Source organism: Triticum dicoccoides, chromosome 2A (genome assembly GCF_002162155.2).
Source record: "Triticum dicoccoides isolate Atlit2015 ecotype Zavitan chromosome 2A, WEW_v2.0, whole genome shotgun sequence".
Taxonomy (NCBI): domain Eukaryota; kingdom Viridiplantae; phylum Streptophyta; class Magnoliopsida; order Poales; family Poaceae; genus Triticum; species Triticum dicoccoides.
This window is the reverse complement of record NC_041382.1, coordinates 759,502,660-759,523,241: the sequence shown is the minus strand read 5'-3', so window position 1 is coordinate 759,523,241 and position 20,582 is coordinate 759,502,660. Positions and strand designations below refer to the sequence as shown.

At 42.2% G+C, this 20,582-nt stretch overlaps 1 protein-coding gene across 1 annotated transcript in view; it reads left to right on the top strand.

Moving 5' to 3' along the window:
- Positions 1-20,582, top strand: part of LOC119352345 (WAT1-related protein At5g64700-like) — a 61,728-nt gene that overhangs the window by 5,293 nt on the left and 35,853 nt on the right. The window contains exons 5-6 of the mRNA XM_037619014.1: positions 18,625-18,776; positions 19,494-19,645. Of these exons, the coding sequence (XP_037474911.1) occupies positions 18,625-18,776; positions 19,494-19,645 (304 nt within the window). The remainder of the gene's footprint in view (positions 1-18,624; positions 18,777-19,493; positions 19,646-20,582) is intronic.

Genomic DNA, 20,582 nt, shown 5'->3' with positions numbered 1-20,582 from the left:
CAGGACAATCACTTAGAGAAGAATTAAAAACTTCTCTTGGAATTTCCAAGGAAGCGTTTTCAAAACGCTACCTAGGATTACCAACCGCTGTTGGAAGAATAACCAGCGGCACCTTCTCTCATATTGTGGAGCGTGTGCGCGGCAAGATCAGTGGCTTGTCGGAAAGGAACCTAGCTTGTGCTGGGCGAGAGGTCTTATTGAAGTCCATTGCCCAATCAATACCGACATACAGTATGAGTTGCTTCTTGCTGACAAAGAAAGTATGCAAGCAGATTACTTCACCAATGGCTCAATATTGGTGGGGTAGCTCCATTGACAGGCGATCCCTCCACTGGCTCTCATGGAAGAAACTTACTGAGCCAAAGATCAAAGGAGGGATGGGCTTTAAAGATCCTGAACTTATTAACCTTGCCATGCTTGGCAAGCAAGGTTGGAGACTGTTGACACACCCCAACAGTTTATGTGCTCGGGTACTCAAAGGAAAATATTACCCAGACACTGATTTTCTGCATTCTACGGTTCCCGCTCGAGCTTCCTCTACATGGAGAGCGATTGTGGCAGGGCGGAAAGCACTGGATGTTGGTCTGATTCATAGGATTGGAGACGGTTCCTCTATTTCCATATGGGCCGATCAGTGGATCCCCAACACAATAAGTCTGAAACCTATGGGCCGAATTGGTTCTGCACCATTGCAAATGGTCTCGGACTTGATTGATGATACTTTGGATCCGGCAGGGGGTGATGATACTTTGGCGTGGGCTTTGGAAAAATCAGGTCAGTACACTCTTAAATCAGCGTATCGCTCTCTAATGACTCGCAACGAGCTTAGCACTCTAGAGGAAGGTACGACTACGGATACTTCATCCTCAAATAAACAGTTATGGTCTGCTTTGTGGAAACTACATGTCGTACCCAAGGTGCAAGTGTTCTGGTGGAGGGCTCTTCGAGGTATCCTCCCGGACGCAGCAACGTTGAAGTACAGACAAATTAATCCTCTAGGCCGATGCGATATCTGCCAGGCCATGGATGAAACGCTAATGCATGCACTCGTCTCGTGTACTCGTGCTAAAGCGTTCTGGATCGCAGCCAAGGACCGATTCGACCTGAACCTCCCCAGATTGAATCCCTACACTTGGGCGCGCGACATATTGCTAGATAAGCAATTTTCAGCAAAAGATAGGTGCAAAATCATCACTATCATGCACTCCATTTGGTCGTCTCGCAATAGATGGACTCATGACAAAGAAGGGTATAACCCAGCCGAAGCTATCAAGTGGGTCCATGAGACCCTCTACCTCTTGGAGCTTCCGGCTAAACGCTCAAGACCCATATCAACACAAGCCTGGTGTCCACCAGATGCGGGGTGGATTACTATCAACACTGACGGCTCAGTTCTGCCCGATGCCCTCTCTGCGGGAGCGGGTGGAGTTGCTCGCTCGCATCTTGCGTTCTTGGGAGCATGGTGCAAGCCTCTGCTAGGAGTTTTAGACCCTTTCATCTATGAGCTCCTGGCGTTTCGGGAGGGAGTAATCTTTGCTCAGCTCCGAGGATACTCACATGTGATTATACAGGTTGATTGCGAGGAGCTTATCAACCTCTGGAATACGCGCTCATCCACATGATCAGTAGCGGTGCCTATCTTAAGAGAATTGGAAGCTATTTTACCTAGTTTTACTTCTTTTTCAGTTCAGCACATTAGTAGGGAGTTTAATTTTCCGGCTCATGAGTGTGCACGTCGTGCGTGTTCTCTTGATGGGACGGAGAGCTGGTTAGTTCAGAGCCCTGATTTTCTGCACAGCTGCCTTCGTGCAGATTGTAATCGTATGCTACTTCGCTGAATAAAGCTCTCTTTTCGGTGCAAAAAAATAATTGCTCCCACTATCAACATGTATCCGGATTGAGACTCTGAGTCATCTGAATTGGTGTCAAAGCTTGCATCAGCGTAACCCTTTACGACGAACTCTTTATCACCTCCATAACCGAGAAATATTTCCTTAGTCCTCTTAGGTAACTAAGGATAAATTTTGACCGTTGTCCAGTGATCTACTCCTAGATCACTATTTTACCCCCTTGCCAAACTCATGGCAAGGTACACAACAGGTTTGGTACACATCATGGCATACTTTATAGAACCTATGGCTGAGGCATAGGGAATGACTTTCATTCTCTCTCTATCTTCTGCCGTGGTCGGGCTTTGAGTCTTACTCAACTTCACACCTTACAATACAGGTAAGAACCCTTTATTTGACTGGTCCATTTTGAACTCCTTCAAAACTTTGTCAAGGTATGTGCTTTGTGAAAGTCCTATTAAGCATCTTGATCTATCTCTATAGATTTTGATGCCCAATATGTAAGTAGCTTCACCGAGGTCTTTCATTGAAAAATTCTTATTCAAGTATCCTTTTATGCTATCTAGAAATTTTATATCATTTCCAATCACCAATATGCCATCCACATATAATATCAGAAATGCTACAGAGCTCCCACTCACTTTCTTGTAAATACAGGCTTCACCATAAGTCCCTATAAAACCATATGCTTTGATCACCTCATCAAAGCATGTATTCCAACTCCGAGATGCTTGCACCAGTCCATTGATGGATCGCTGGATCTTGCACACTTTAGTAGCACCTTTAGGATCGACAAAACCTTCTGGTTGCATCATATACAACTCTTCTTTAAGAAATCCATTAAGGAATGCAGTTTTGACGTCCATTTGCCAAATTTCATAATTAGAAAATACGGCAATTGCTAACATGATTCAGACTAACTTAAGCATCACTACGGGTGAGAAGGTATCATCGTATTCAACTCCTTGAACTTGTCGAAAACCTTTCGCGACAAGTCAAGCTTTGTAGATGGTGACATTACCATCAACATCTGTATTCTTCTTGAAGATCCATTTATTCTCAATGGCTTGCCGATCATCGGGCAAGTCCACCAAAGTCCACACTTTGTTCTCATACATGGATGCTATCTTAGATTTCATGGCCTCAAACCATTTATCAGAATCTGGGCTCATCATAGCTTCTTCATAGTTCGTAGGTTCGTCGTTGTCTAACAACATGACTTCCAGGACAAGGTTACCATATAACTCTGGTGCGGTACGCGTTCTGTTCAACCTACGAGGTTCAGTAGTAACTTGATCTGGAGTTTCATGATCATTATCATTAGCTTCCTCTCTAGTTGGTGTAGGCATCACCGGAACGGTTTTCTCTGAGGTGCTACTTTCCAATTCGAGAGAAGGTACAATTACCTCATCAAGTTCTACTTTCCTCCCACTCACTTCTTTCGAGAGAAACTCCTTCTCTAGAAAGGTTCCATTCTTGGCAACAAAGATCTTACCTTTGGATCTGTGGCAGAAGGTGTACCCAATTTTTTCCTTAGGGTATCCTATGAAGACGCACTTCTCCGATTTGGGTTCAAGCTTATCAAGCTGAAGCCTTTTGACATAAGTGTCGCAACCCCAAACTTTAAGAAATGACAACTTAGGTTTCCTGCCAAATCACAGTTCATGCGGTGTCATCTCAACGGATTTAGACGGTGCCCTATTTAACGTGAATGCAGCTATCTCTAATGCATAACCCCAAAACGATAGTGGTAAATCGGTAAGAGACATCATAGAACGTACCGTAATAATAAAGTACAGTTATGACGTTTGGACACACCATTATGCTGTGGTGTTCCAGGTGGCGTGAGTTGTGAAACTATTCCACATTGTTTTAAATGAAGGCCAGACTTGTAACTCAAATATTCGCCTCCACTATCAGATCGTAGAAACTTTATTTTCTTGCTACGATGATTCTCTACTTCACTCTTAAATTCTTTAAACTTTTCAAATGTTTCAGACTTGTGTTTCATTAAGTAGATATACCCATATCTTCTCAAATCATCTGTGAAGGTCAGAAAATAACGATACCCGCCACATGCCTCAACACTCATCGGACCGCATACATCGGTATGTATTATTTCCAGTAAGTCATTGGCTCGCTCCATTGTTCCGGAGAACGGAGTTTTAGTCATCTTGCTCATGAGGCATGGTTCGCAAGTATCAAATGATTCATAATCAAGTGATTCCAAAATCCCATCTGCATGGAGTTTCTTCATGCGCTTTATACCAATATGACCTAAACGGCAGTGCCACAAATATGTTGCATTATCATTATCAACTTTTCATCTTTTGGCATCAATATTATGAAAATGTGTATTACTACGATCGAGATTCAGTAAACCATTCACCTTGGGTGTATGACCATAGAAGGTTTTATTCATGTAAATAGAACAATAATTATTCTCTGACTTAAATGAATAATCACAATTCAATAAACATGATCTAATCATATTCGCGCTCAACGCAAACACCAAATAACATTTATTTTAGGTTTAACACTACTGAAGGTAGAGGTAGTGTGTGATGTGTTGGGGAACGTAGTAATTTCAAAAAAATTCCTACGCACACGCAAGATCATGGTGATGCATAGCAACGAGAGGGGAGAGTGTTGTCTACATACCCTCGTAGACCGGAAGCGGAAGCGTTATGACAACGCGGTTCATGTAGTCGTACGTCTTCACGGCCCGACCGATCAAGCACCGAAACTACGGCACCTCTGAGTTCTAGCACACGTTCAGCTCGATGACGATCCCCGGACTCCGATCCAGCAAAGTGTCGGGGAAGAGTTCCGTCAGCACGACGGCGTGGTGACGATCTTGATGTTCTACCGTCGCAGGGCTTCGCCTAAGCACCGCTACAATATTATCGAGGATTATGGTGGAGGGGGGCACCGCACACGGCTAAGAGAACGATCACGAAGATCAACTTGTGTGTCTAGAGGTGCCCCCCTGCCCCCGTATATAAAGGAGCAAGGGGGGAGGAGGCCGGCCCTAGGAGGGGCGTGCTAGGGGAATACGATTTCTACTCCTAGTTGGAGTAGGTTTCCTCCTTTCCTAGTCCAACTAGGAGAAGGGGGGAAAGGGGGGAAGAGGGGAAGGAAGGGAGAGTGGGGCTGCGCCCCAAACCCCTTGTCCAATTCGGACTGGGCTTGGGAGGGGCGCGCGCCACCTCCTGGTCCTTCCCACTAAGGCCCATTAAGGCCCATTGCTTCTTCCTCGTATTCCCGTAACTCCCCGGTACCTCCGAAAATACCCGAATCACTCGGAACCTTTCCGATGTCCGAATATAGTCGTCCAATATATCGATCTTTACGTCTCGACCATTTCGAGACTCCTCGTCATGTCCCCGATCTCATCGGGACGCCGAACTCCTTCGGTACATCAAAACTCATAAACTCATAATATAACTGTCATCGAGACCTTAAGCGTGCGGACCCTACGGGTTCAAGAACAATGTAGACATGACCGAGACACGTCTCCAGTCAATAACCAATAGCGGAACCTGGATGCTCATATTGGCTCCCATATATTCTACGAAGATCTTTATCGGTCAGACCGCATAACAACATATGTTGTTCCCTTTGTCATCGGTATGTTACTTGCCCGAGATTCGATCGTCGGTATCTCAATACCTAGTTCAATCTCGTTACCAGCAAGTCTCTTTACTCGTTCCGTAATACATCATCTCGCAACTAACTCATTAGTTGCAATGCTTGCAAGGCTTATGTGATGTGCATTACCGAGAGGGCCCAGAGATACCTCTCCGACAATCGGAGTGACAAATCTTAATCTCGAAATACGCCAACCCAACATGTACCTTTGGAAACACCTGTAGAGCTCCTTTATAATCACCCAGTTACGTTGTGACGTTTGGTAGCACACAAAGTGTTCCCCCGGCAAACGGGAGTTGCATAATCTCATAGTCATAGAACATGTATACGTCATGAAGAAAGCAATAGCAACATACTAAACGATCGGGTGCTAAGCTAATGGAATGGGTCATGTCAATCACATCATTCTCCTAATGATGTGATCCCGTTAATCAAATGACAACACATGTCTATGGTTAGGAAACATAACCATCTTCGATCAACGAGCTAGTCAAGTAGAGGCATACTAGTGACGTTTAGTTTGTCTATGTATTCACACAAGTATTATGTTTCCGGTTAATACAATTCTAGCATGAATAATAAACATTTATCATGATATAAGGAAATAAATAATAACTTTATTATTGCCTCTAGGGCATATTTCCTTCAGTCTCCCACTTGCACTAGAGTCAATAATCTAGTTAACATCGCCATGTGATTCAACACTAAGAGTTCACATCACCATGTGATTAACACCCATAGTTCACATCGTCATGTGACCTATACCCAAAGGGTTTACTAGAGTCAGTAATCTAGTTCACATCGTTTATGTGATTAACACCCAAAGAGTACTAAGGTGTGATCATGTTTTGCTTGTGAGAGAAGTTTAGTCAACGGGTCTGCCACATTCAGATCTGTAAGTATTTCGCAAATTTCTATGTCAACAATGCTCTACACTAAGCTACTCTAGCTAATTGCTCCCACTTTTAATATATATCCAGATTGAGACTTTGAGTCATCTGGATCAGTGTCAAAACTTGCATCGACGTAACCCTTTACGACGAACCTTTTGTCACTTCCATAATCGAGAAACATATCCTTATTCCACTAAGGATAATTTTGACCAATGTCAAGTGATCTACTCCTAGATCACTATTGTACTCCCTTGCCAAACTCAGGGCAGGGTATACAATAGGTCTGGTACACAGCATGGCATACTTTATAGAACCTATGGCTAAGGCATAGGGAATGACTTTCATTCTCTCTCTATCTTCTGCCGTGGTCGGGTTTTGAGTCTTACTCAATTTCGCACCTTGTAACACAGCCAAGAACTCTTTCTCTGACTGTTCCAATTTTGAACTACTTCAAAATATTGTCAAGGTATGTACTCATTGAAAAAAAACTTATCAAGCGTCTTGATCTATCTCTATAGATCTTGATGGTTAATATGTAAGCAGCTTCATCGAGGTCTTTCTTTGAAAAACTTCTTTCAAAACACTCCTTTATGCTTTGCAGAATAATTCTACATTATTTCCGATCAACAGTATGTCATTCACATATACTTATCAGAAATGCTGCAGTGCTCCCACTCACTTTCTTGTAAATACAGGCTTCACCGCAAGTCTATATAAAACTATATGCTTTGATCAACTTATCAAAGCGTATATTCCAACTCCGAGATGCTTGCACCAGTCCATAGATGGATCGCTGGAGCTTGCATATTTTGTTAGCACCTTTAGGATTGACAAAACCTTCTGGTTGTATCATATACAACTCTTCTTTAATAAATCCATTAAGGAATGCAGTTTTGTTTATCCATTTGCCGGATTTCATAAAATGCGGCAATTGCTAACATTATTCGGACAGACTTAAGCATAGATACGAGTGAGAAACTCTCATCGTAGTCAACACCTTGAACTTGTCGAAAACCTTTTTGCGACAATTCTAGCTTTGTAGATAGTAACACAAATATTAGCGTCCGTCTTCCTCTTGAAGATCCATTTAATCTCAATGGCTCGCCGATCATTGGGCAAGTCAATCAAAGTCCATACTTTGTTCTCATACATGGATCTCATCTCAGATTTCATGGCCTCAAGCCATTTCGTGGAATCTGGGCTCATCATCGCTTCCTCATAGTTCGTAGGCTCGTCATGGTCAAGTAACATGACCTCCAGAACTGGATTACCGTACCACTCTGGTGCGGATCTCACTCTGGTTTTACCTACGAGGTTCGGTAGTAACTTGATCTGAAGTTACATGATCATCATCATTAGCTTCCTCACTAATCGGTCTAGTAGTCACTTGAACAGATTTCTTGTGATGAACTACTTTCCAATAAGGGAGCAGGTACAGTTACCTCATCAAGTTCTACTTTCCTCCCACCCACTTCTTTCGAGAGAAACTCCTTCTCTAGAGTGGATCCATTCTCAGCAATGAATAACTTGCCTTCGGATCTGTGATAGAAGGTGTACCCAACATTCTCCTTTGGGTATCCTATGAAGACATATTTCTCCGATTTGGGTTTGAGCTTATCAGGATGAAACTTTTTCATATATGCATCACAACCCCAAACTTTAAGAAACGACAACTTTGGTTTCTTGCCAAACCACAGTTCAGATTGTGTCGTCTCAACGGACTTAGATGGTGCCATTTTAAATGTGAATGCAGCTGTCTTTAATGCATAACCCTAAAACGATGTTGGTAAATCTGTAAGAAACATCATAGATTGCACTATACGGTTATGACGTTCGGACGCACCATTATGTTGTGGTGTTCCAGGTGGCACGAATTTGTGAAAGTATTCCACATAGTTTTAATTGAAGACCAAACTCGTAACTCAAATATTTGTCTCTGCGATCAGATCGTAGAAACCATATTTTTCTTTTTACGATGATTTTCCCCTTCACTCTGAAATTCTTTGAACTTTTCAAATGTTTCAGACTTATGTTTCATCAAGTAGATATACCCATATCTGCTCAAATCATATGTGAAGGTCAGAAAATAACGATACCCGCCACGAGCTTCAACACTCATCGGATCTCATACATCAGTATGTATTATTTCCAATAAGTCAGTTGCTCGCTCCATTGTTCCGGAGAACGGAGTCTTTAGTCATCTTGCCCATAAGGTATGGTTCGCAAGCACCAAGTGATTCATAATCAAGTGATTCCAAAATCCCATCAGCATGGAGTTTCTTCATGCGCTTTACACCAATATGACCTAAACGGTAGTGCCACAAATAAGTTGCACTATCATTATTAACTTCACATCTTTTGGTTTCAATATTATGAATATGTGTATCACTACGATCGAGATCCAACGAACCATTTTCATTGGGTGTGTAGCCATATAAGGTTTTATTCATGTAAACAGAACAACAATTTATTCTCTTACTTAAATGAATAACCGTATTGCAATAAACATGATCAAATCATATTCATGCTCAACGCAAACACCAAATAACACTTATTTAGGTTCAACACTAATCCCGAAAGTATAGGGAGTGTGCGATGATGATCATATCAATCTTGGAACCACTTACAATACACGTCGTCACTTCATCCTTAACTAGTTCTATTTATTCTGCAACTCCCATTTCGAGTTACTAATCTGAGCAACTGAACTAGTATCAAATACTGAGGGGTTGCTATAAACACTAGTAAAGTACACATCAATAACATGTATATCAAATATACTTATGTTCACTTTGCCATCCTTCTTATCCGCCAATCACTTGGGGTAGTTCTGCTTCCAGTGACCAGTCCCTTTGCAGTAGAAGCACTTAGTCTCAGGCTTAGGACCAGACTTGGGCTTCTTCACTTGAGCAGCAACTTGCTTGCTGTTTTTCTTGAAGTTCCCCCTTTTCCCTTTGCCCTTTTCTTGAAACTAGTGATCTTGTCAACCATCAACACTTGATGCTCTTTCTTGATTTCTAGCTTCATCGATTTTATCATCATGAAAAGCTCGGGATTCGTTTTCGTCATCCCTTGCATACTATAGTTCATCACGAAGTTCTACTAACTTGGTGATGATGACTAGAGAATTCTGTCAATCACTATCTTATCTGGAAGATTAACTCCCACTTGATTCAAGCGATTGTAGTACCTAGACAATCTGAGCACATGCTCACTAGTTGAGCGATTCCCCTCCATCTTTTAGCTATAGAACTTGTTGGAGACTTCATATCTCTCAACTCAGGTATTTGCTTGAAATATTAATTTCAACTCCTGGAACATCTCATATGGTCCATGACGTTCAAAACGTCTTTGAAATCCCGATTCTAAGCTGTTAAGCATGGTGCACTAAACTATCAAGTAGGCATCATATTGAGCTAGCCAAACATTCATAACATCTGCATCTGCTCCTGCAATAGGTCTGTCACCTAGCGGTGCATCAAGGACATAATTCTTCTGTGCAGCAATGAGGATAAACCTCAGATCACGGATCCAATCCGCATCATTGCTACTAACATCTTTCAACACAATTTTCTCTAGGAACATATCAAAATAAACATACAAAAGCAACAACGCGAGCTATTGATCTACAACATAGATATGCTAATACTACCAGGACTAAGTTCATGATAATTTAAAGTTCAATTAATCATATTACTTAAGAACTCCCACTTAGACAGACATCTCTCTAGTCATCTAAGTGATCACGTGATCCAAATCAACTAAACCATGTCCGATCATCACGTGAGATGGAGTAGTTTTCAATGGTGAACATCACTATGTTGATCATATCTACTATATGATTCACGTTCGACCTTTCGGTCTCCGTGTTCCGAGGCCATATCTGTATATGCTAGGCTCGTCAAGTTTAACCTTAGTATTCCGCGTGTGCAACTGTTTTGCACCCGTTGTATTTGAACGTAGAGCCTATCACACCTGATCATCACGTGGTCTCTCTGCACGAAGAACTTTCGCAACGGTGCATACTCAGGGAGAACACTTCTTGATAATTGGTGAGAGATCATCTTAAAATGCTACCGTCAAACTAAGCAAAATAAGATGTATAAAAGATAAACATCATATGCAATCAAAATATGTGACATGATATTGCCATCATCATCTTGCGCCTTTGATCTCCATCTCCAAAGTACTATCATGATCTCTATCGTCACCGGCATGACACCATGATCTTCATCATCTTGATCTATATCAATGTGTCGTCACGTGGGCGTCTCGCCAACTATTGCTCTTGCAACTATTGCTATCGCATAGCGATAAAGTAAAGAAATTATTTGGCGCTTGCATCTTATGCAATAAAGAGACGACCATAAGGCTTTTGCCAGTTGCCGATAACTTCAACAAAACATGATCATCTTATACAAAAACTTATAACTCATCACGTCTTGACCATATCACATCACAACATGCCCTGCAAAAACAAGTTAGACGTCCTCTACTTTGTTGTTGCAAATTTTACGTGGCTGCTACGGGCTTAGCAAGAACCGTTCTTACCTACGCATAAAAACAACAACGATAGTTTGTCAAGTTGATGTTGTTTTAACCTTCGCAAGGACCGGGCGTAGCCACACTCGGTTCAACTAAAGTTGGAGAAACTGACACCCACCAGCCACCTGTGTGCAAAGCACGTCGGTAGAACCAGCCTCGCGTAAGCGTACGCGTAATGTCGGTCCGGGCCGCTTCATCCAACAATACCGCCGAACCAAAGTATGACATGCTGGTAAGTAGTATGACTTATATCGCCCACAACTCACTTGTGTTCTATTCGTGCATATAACATCAACACATAAAACCTAGGCTCGGATACCACTGTTGGGGAACGTAGTAATTTCAAAAAAAATTCCTACGCACACGCAAGATCATGGTGATGCATAGCAACGAGAGGGGAGAGTGTTGTCTACGTACCCTCGTAGACCGGAAGCGGAAGCGTTATGACAATGCGGTTGATGTAGTCGTACGTCTTCACGGCCCGACCGATCAAGCACCGAAACTACGACACCTCCGAGTTCTAGCACACGTTCAGCTCGATGACGATCCCCGGACTCCGATCCAGCAAAGTGTCGGGGAAGAGTTCCGTCAGCATGACGGCGTGGTGACGATCTTGATGTTCTACCGTCGCAGGGCTTCGCCTAAGCACCGCTACAATATTATCGAGGATTATGGTGGAGGGGGGCACCGCACACGGCTAAGAGAACGATCACGAAGATCAACTTGTGTGTCTAGAGGTGCCCCCTGCCCCCGTATATAAAGGAGCAAGGGGGGATGAGGCCGGCCCTAGGAGGGGCGCGCCAGGGGAGTACGATTCCTACTCCTAGTTGGAGTAGGTTTCCTCCTTTCCTAGTCCAACTAGGAGAAGGGGGAAAGGGGGGAAGAGGGGAAGGAAGGGACAGAGGGGCCGTGCCCCAAACCCCTTGTCCAATTCGGACTGGGCTTGGGAGGGGCGCGCGCCACCTCCTGGTCCTTCCCACTAAGGCCCATTAAGGCCCATTGCTTCTTCCTCGTATTCCCGTAACTCCCCGGTACCTCCGAAAATACCCAAATCACTCGGGACCTTTCCGATGTCCGAATATAGTCGTCCAATATATCGATCTTTACGTCTCGACCATTTCGAGACTCCTCGTCATGTCCCCGATCTCATCCGGGACTCCGAACTCCTACGGTACATCAAAACTCATAAACTCATAATATAACTATCATCGAAACCTTAAGCATGCGGACCCTACGGGTTCGAGAACAATGTAGACATGACCGAGACACGTCTCCAGTCAATAACCAATAGCGGGACCTGGATGCTCATATTGGCTCCCACATATTCTATGAAGATCTTTATCGGTCAGACCGCATAACAACATACGTTGTTCCCTTTGTCATCGGTATGTTACTTGCCCGAGATTCGATTGTCGGTATCTCAATACCTAGTTCAATCTCGTTACCGTCAAGTCTCTTTACTCGTTCCGTAATACATCATCTCGCAACTAACTCATTAGTTGCAATGCTTGCAAGGCTTATGTGATGTGCATTACTGAGAGGGCCCAGAGATACCTCTCCGACAATCGGAGTGACAAATCCTAATCTCGAAATACGCCAACCCAACATGTACCTTTGGAGACACCTGTAGAGCTCCTTTATAATCACCCAGTTACGTTCTGACGTTTGGTTGCACACAAAGTGTTCCTCCGGCAAACGGGAGTTGCATAATCTCATAGTCATAGAACATGTATAAGTCATGAAGAAATCAATAGCAACATACTAAACGATCGGGTGCTAAGCTAATGGAATGGGTCATGTCAATCACATCATTCTCCTAATGATGTGATCCCGTTAATCAAATGACAACACATGTCTATGGTTAGGAAACATAACCATCTTCGATCAACGAGCTAGTCAAGTAGAGGCATACTAGTGACGTTTAGTTTGTCTATGTATTCACACAAGTATTATGTTTCTGGTTAATACAATTCTAGCATGAATAATAAACATTTATCATGATATAAGGAAATAAATAATAACTTTATTATTGCCTCTAGGGCATATTTACTTCACGATGGTGATCGTATCAACCTTGGAATCACTTCCAACACACATCGTCACTTCGCCCTTTACTAGTCTTTGTTCATTCTGCAACTCCTGTTTCGAGTTACTAATCTCAACAACTGAACCGGTATAAAATACCCAGGGGTTGCTATGAACACTAGTAAATTGCACATCAATAATATGTATATCATATATACCTTTGTTAACTTTCCCATCCTTCTTATCCGCCAAGTATTTGGGGCGGTTCCGCTTCTATGACCATTTCCTTTGCAGTAGAAGCACTCAGTTTCAGGCTTGGGTCTAGCTTTGGGCTTATTCATGGGAGTGGCAACTTGCTTGCCATTCTTCTTGAAGTTCCCTTTCTTTCCCTTGCCCTTTTTCTTGAAACTAGTGGTCTTGTTAACCATCAACAATTGATGCTTTTTCTTGATTTCTACCTTCGCTGATTTTATCATCGCGAAGAGCTCGGGAATCGTTTTCGTCATCCCTTGCATATTATAGTTCATCACGAAGTTCTAGTAGCTTGGTGATAGTGACTAGAGAACTATGTCAATCACTATCTTATCTGGAAGATTAACTCCCAGTTGATTCAAGCAATTGTAGTACTCAGACATTCTGAGCACATGCTCACTTGCTGAGCTATTCTCCTTCATCTTGTAGGCAAAGTACTTGTCAGAGGTCTCATACCTCTCGACACGGGCATGAACTGAAATACCAATTTTCAGCTCTTGGAACATCTCATATGCTCTGTGGTGTTCAAAACGTTTTTGAAGTCCTGATTCTAAGCCGTAAAGCATGGCACACTAAACTATCAAGTAGTCATCATATTGAGCTTGCAAAACATTCATGACGTCTGCATCTACTCCTGTAATAGATTTGTCACCTAGCGGTGCATCAAGGACATAAATCTTCTGTGCAGCAATGAGGATAATCCTCATATCAGGGACCGAGTCCGCATCATTGCTACTATCATCTTTCAACTTAGTTTTCTATAGGAACATATCAAAAATATATGGAGCTATATTACGAGCTATTGATCTACAACATAGACATGCAAAACTATCAAGACTAAGTTCATGATAAATTAAGTTCAATTAATCAAATTACTTAAGAACTCCCACTTAAATAGACATCCCTCAAGTCATCTAAGTGATACGTGATCCAAATCAACTAACCCATGTCCGATCATCACGTGAGATGGGGTATTCATCAATGGTGAACATCTCTATGTTCATCATATGTACTATAAGATTCACGTTTGACCTTTCGGTCTCAACTGTTCTGAGGCTATGTATGTACATGCTAGGCTCATCAAGTTTAACCCAAGTATTCTGCATGTGCAAAACTGTCTTGCACCCGTTGTATGTGAACGTAGAGTCTATCACACCCGATCATCACGTGGTGTCTCAACACGATGAACTATAGCAATGGTGCATACTCAGGGAGAACACTTTTACCTTAAAATTGAGTGAAGGGATCATCTTATAATGTTACCGCTGTACTAAGCAAAATAAGATGCATAAAAGATAAACATCACGTGCAATCAAAATATGTGACATGATATGGCCATCATCATCTTGTGATTTCGACCTCCATCTCCAAGGCATCGTCATGATCTCTGCTACCTCTTGAGCATGCGTTGGTTTTCCCTTGAAGAGGAAAGGGTGATTCAGCAAAGCAGCGTAAGTATTTCCCTCGGTTTTTGAGAACCAAGGTATCAATCCAGTAGGACACCACGCGCGAGTCACCTCGTACCTACACAAACAAATAAGAACCTAGCAACCAACGCGATAAAGGGGTTGTCAATCCCTTCACGGTCACTTACGAGAGTGAGATCTGATAGAGATAATAATAATAAGATAAATATTTTTGGTATTTTTATGATATAGATTGAAAGTAAAGATTGCAAAATAAAATAGATTGGAAACTTGTATGATGGAAAATAGACCCGGGGGCCATAGGTTTCACTAGTGGCTTTCTCAAGATAGCATAAGTATTACGATGGGTGAACAAATTACTGTCGAGCAATTGATAAAATTGAGCATAGTTATGAGAACATCTAGGTATGATCATGTATATAGGCATTACGTCCGTGACAAGTAGACCGACTCCTGCCTGCATCTACTACTATTACTCCACACATCGACCGCTATCTAGCATGCATCTAGAGTATTAAGTTCATAAGAACGGAGTAACGCTTTAAGCAAGATGACATGATGTAGAGGGATAAACTCATGCAATATGATATAAACCCCATATTTTTATCCTCGATGGCAACAATACAATACGTGTCGTTTCCCCTACTGTCACTGGGATCGAGCACCGCAAGATCGAGCCCAAAGCTAAGCACTTCTCCCATTGCAAGAAAGATCAATCTAGTAGGCCAAACCAAACTGATAATTCGAAGAGACTTGCAAAGATAACCAATCATAGATAAAAGAATTCAGAGAAGATTCAAATATTGTTCATAGATAATCTTGATCATAAACCCACAATTCATCGGATCTCGACGAACACACCACAAAAGAAGATTACATCGAATAGATCTCCAAGAGAATCGGGGAGAACTTTGTATTGAAATCCAAAGAGAGAGAAGAAGCCATCTAGCTAATAACTATGGACCCGAAGGTCTGAGGTAAACTACTCACACACCATCGGAGAGGCTATGGTGTTGATGTAGAAGCCCTCCGTGATCAATGCCCCCTCCGGTGGAGCGTCGGAAAAGGCCCCAAGATGGGATCTCATGGGTACAGAAGGTTGCGGCGGTGGAATTAGGTTTTCGTGGTGCTCCTCGATGGTTTCGGGGTACGTAGGTATATATAGGAGGAAGAAGTAGGTCGGTGGAGCCACGAGGGGCCCACGAGGGTGGAGGGCACGCCCCCCTACCTCGTGGTTTCCTCGTAAATTTCTTGACGTCCACTCCAAGTCCTCTGGATCACGTTTGTTCCAAAAATCACGCTCCCAAAGGTTTCATTCCGTTTGGACTCCACTTGATATTCTTTTTCTGTGAAACACTGAAATAGGCAAAAAAACAGGAATTTGGGCTGGGCCTCCGGTTAATAGGTTTGTCCCCAAAATAATATAGAAGTGTATAATAAAGCCCATTGAACATCCAAAACAGATAATATAATAGCGTGGAACAATAAAAAATTATAGATACGTTGGAGATGTATCAATCTCCATCGTCACCGGCTCGTCACCTTGATCTCCATCGTTGTGTCATGGTCATCCCACCAACTATTGCTTCTACAACTATCGCTAATGCATAGTGATAAAGTAAAGCAATTACATGACGTTTACATTTTATACAATAAAGAGACAACCATAAGGCTCTTGTCGGTTGCTGATAACTTTTACAAAACATGATCATCTCATGCAATAACGTATATCACATCATGTCTTAACCATATCACATCACAACATGCCCTGCAAAAACAAGTTACACGTCCTCTACTTTGTTGTTATAAGTTTTACGTAGCTGCTACGGGCTTCTAGTAAGAACTGTTCTTACCTACGCATCAAACCACAACGGTATTTCATCATGTTTGTTGTTTAACCTTCTTCAAGGACCGGCCACAGTCAAATTTGATTCAACTAAAGTAGGAGAAACAAACACCCGCCAGCCACCTTTATGCAAAACTAGTTGCATGTCTGTCAGTGGAACCGGTCTCATGTGCGTGGACATGTAAGGTTGGTCTGGGCCGCTTCATCACACAATACCGCCGAATCAAAATAAGACATTGCTGGTAAGCAGTATGACTATCACCGCCCACAACTCTTTGTGTTCTACTCGTGCATATCATCTACGCATAAACTTGGCTCTGATACCACTGTTTGCGAAACATTGCATGGAAAACAAAACTTTCTATGCACACGCAATGATCTATCCATGGAGATGCATAGCAACGAGGGGGAGAGTGTGTCTACGTACCCTTGTAGACCATAAGCGTAAGAGATAAACAACACAGTTGATGTAGTCGAACTTCTTCGTACTTCAACCGATCAAGTACCGAACGCATGTCACCTCCGTATTCTGCACACGTTCAGCTCGGTGATGTCCCTCGCCTTCTTGTTACAGCAAGTTGTCGAGGTAGTAGATGAGTTCCGACAACACGACAGCGTGGTGACGGTGATGGTGAAGTGATCCTCGCAGGGCTTCGCCTAGGCACTATGAAGATATGCCCGAGGGTGTAAACGATGGAGGGGGCGCCGCACTCGGCTAGGCAATTGTCTTGGGTATGCTAGGGGTGCCCCCCACATATATATAGGTGGGAGGGAGAGGGGAGGCAGCCAGGGTGCGCCCCAAGTAGGATCTGAATCCTACTTGGGGTTTCCCCAAGTGGCGCCCCTTCCATAATTCACCGAAGAGAAAGGGAATGGGGAAGAGAGAAGGAAGGGGGGCCAAACCACCTTTTTCCTTATCCCAATCGGCCTCCTTCCATAGGGGGGCGCGCCACCCCTTGTGGGCTGGTGTGCTCCCCTCTCATGGCCCATATGGCCCATATATTCCCCGGGGGGGTGTCCTGTAACCCCTCTGGTACTACCATAAATACCGATACCTTCCGAAACGCTTCCGGTGTCCGAATACTATAGTCCTATATATCAATCTTTAGCTCTCGACCATTTCAAGACTCCGCGTAATGTAGTGATCTCATACGGGACTCCGAACAACATTCGGTCACCAAATCACATAACTCATATAATACAATATCATCATCGAACGTTAAGCGTGCGGACCCTACGGGTTCGAGAACTATGTAGACATGGCCGAGACACCTCTCTGGTCAATAACCAATAGCGAAACCTGGATGACCATATTGGCTCCTACATATTCTATGAAGATCTTTATCGGTTGAACCGTTATGACAACATACATTATTCCCTTTGTCTGCCGGTATGTTACTTGCCCGAGATTCAATCGTATGTTACCGGCAAGTCTCTTTACTCGTTTCATCATTCATCATCCTGCAACTAAATCATTAGTCTATTTTCTTGCAAGGCTTCTTATGATGGGTATTACCGAGAGGACCCAGAGATACCTCTCCGACACTCAGAGTGACAAATCCTAATCTCGATCTCTGCCAGCTCAACAAACACCTTCGGAGATACCTGTAGAGCATCTTTATGATCACCTAGTTATGCTGTGATGTTTGATAGCACACAAGGTATTCCTCCGGTATCCGGGAGTTTCATAATCTCATAGTCGAAGGAATATGTATTTGACATGAAGAAAGCAATAACAATAAACTGAACGATCATTATGCTAATCTAATGGATGGGTCTTGTCCATCACATCATTCTCCTAATGATGTGATCTCGCTGTCAAATAACAACATATGACTATGGTTAGGAAACCTTAACCATCTTTGATCAACGAGCTAGTCTAGTAGAGGCTTACTAGGGACACGATATTTGTTTATGTATTCACACATGTATTTAAGTTTCCAATCAATACTATTCTAGCATGAATAATAAACCTTTATCATGAATAAGGAAATATAATATAAAATAACTACTTTATTATTGCCTCTAGGGCATATTTCCTTCAGATTTCCCGTAATAGGCATAACAGGATTTGTGTTTTTTATCCTTGTTCTTGACCGGTAACAATGAAGAATTTATAATAATGCATGTGAAAGTTTTAAAGGTGTACCCATGGAAACATTGGTCATCAATGTTGACCTGTGTTCTAGGTGGATTGCAAACATGTGTCATAGGAATATTTTTGAGGAGGGACAAACTTTCTTGGCAAGTAGGATGGAACATTCAACTATTCACAATTGTCTACTCGGTAAGTCTTTTCCAGAATACATTAAATTTTAGAAAATTCCTTGCTATTGCCTAAATTTTCATTACTTTTGTTCAATCTAACTGATAAGTCCAGTATATGTAGATGCTAATCTTAGTTTACCAAGCAAAAATCAAGGACACAAGCAAGATAGGTTCTGATTGTAGTCATAGGAGACTTTCAAGGACAAGATTGGTTAGAGTTGTGCTGTATTCAACCTTTACTCTAGCTACCAGAATCAGGGAATGTTTGATTCACGGGATTGTAAGAACATGGGAATAGGAAAGATGTAGTATTGGAATGTCAAGACCATCTCAATCCTATAGGATTTCGGTTTTATTAGATCATAGAAAAACAAAGTATTATTTCAAAGAGGTTTGAGTGTATGCTAGAAATCATATGGGAAGTGGTGCAAAGAAATAATTCAGAATTGGGATCCAATCCTATGAATAAATAACCAACATAGGAAATATTATGGATTCTAATCCTCCAAATTTCCTATGAAAATCCTTTGATTTAGAGGATTCCAATGGGCATATCGCCGTTAAAAGTTAACTCAGTTCAAAGTAGTAAAACTTGCTTGCAAGGACTTCCTATATGGTTTGAGATCCAACTGCTTCATGATGTTGAATATTAAAAGCATTTGTTTCTATATTTTATCTTAACTTGATAGTTAAAACCAATAGAAAATAATGTGTCCATACTTGATTTGGAACGTAGGCTGCACTTGGCACAGCCGCCAATTATTGGTTGAATCTATACGCTGTGGAAAAGCGCGGCCCTATTTTTCCTCCAATGTTCAACACATTATCGATTGTCTTCACCATGGTTCTTGGGGCATTATTACTAGGAGAAACCATCACGGTTGTGAGGTACGTGTATTTCGTTCTAATACTCGAAATCATATTCAATGCTTTTGCTTTTTCTTATATGTATATATGCATGTATTGTAATCGGACATAATGTCCCTGCCCTGGGGTGTGTGTATTCTAAATGTACTTACCATTATCTAAAAAAAGTTACACAAAATTATTAAGTGTGACCTGAAGACACAATAGCCTAGGGCGAGCTCATTCTTGTGACAAATATAAAAGTGCCTTTATTAAATTACAATAAAATGGTGATTAAATATATTTGTGCTTATCATGATGTATGCACATGTAATCGTGTCTTGTGATCAATATGATTAGTGAATGCATAATCACGAGGAAGCTAGGAATGTGATACAAGGGGTGGCAATGGGAATATATAAATTTTTGGAGGGGGCAAACACAAGAAATTAAATTATTTTGAGATAATAAATAGGAGGTTGTTTGAGAGAAAAAGCTAAGGGGGCATGGCCTCAACATGCTCCCTGGCTCTGTCCCTATGTATAATTGATGAGTTGTGTAAATGTAGCTATCGGTGTCAAAACCGGCGGATCTCGGGTAGGGGGTCCCGAACTGTGCGTCCAGGATCGATGGTAACAGGAGACAGGGGACACGATGTTTACCCAGGTTAGGGCCCTCTCAATGGAGGTAAAGCAGCGCAAGTATTTCCCTCAATTTTTGAGAATCAAGGTATCAATCCAGTAGGAGGCCATGCGCGAGTCCCTGGCACCTACACAAACAAATAAATCCTCGCAACCAACGCGATAAGGGGTTGTCAATCCCTACACGGCCACTTACGAGAGTGAGATCTGATAGATATGATAAGATAATATTTTTGGTATTTTATGATAAATATGCAAAGTATAATAGAAAGCAATAAAAATAACTAAGTATTGGAAGATTGATATAATGGAGAATAGACCCGGGGGCCATAGGTTTC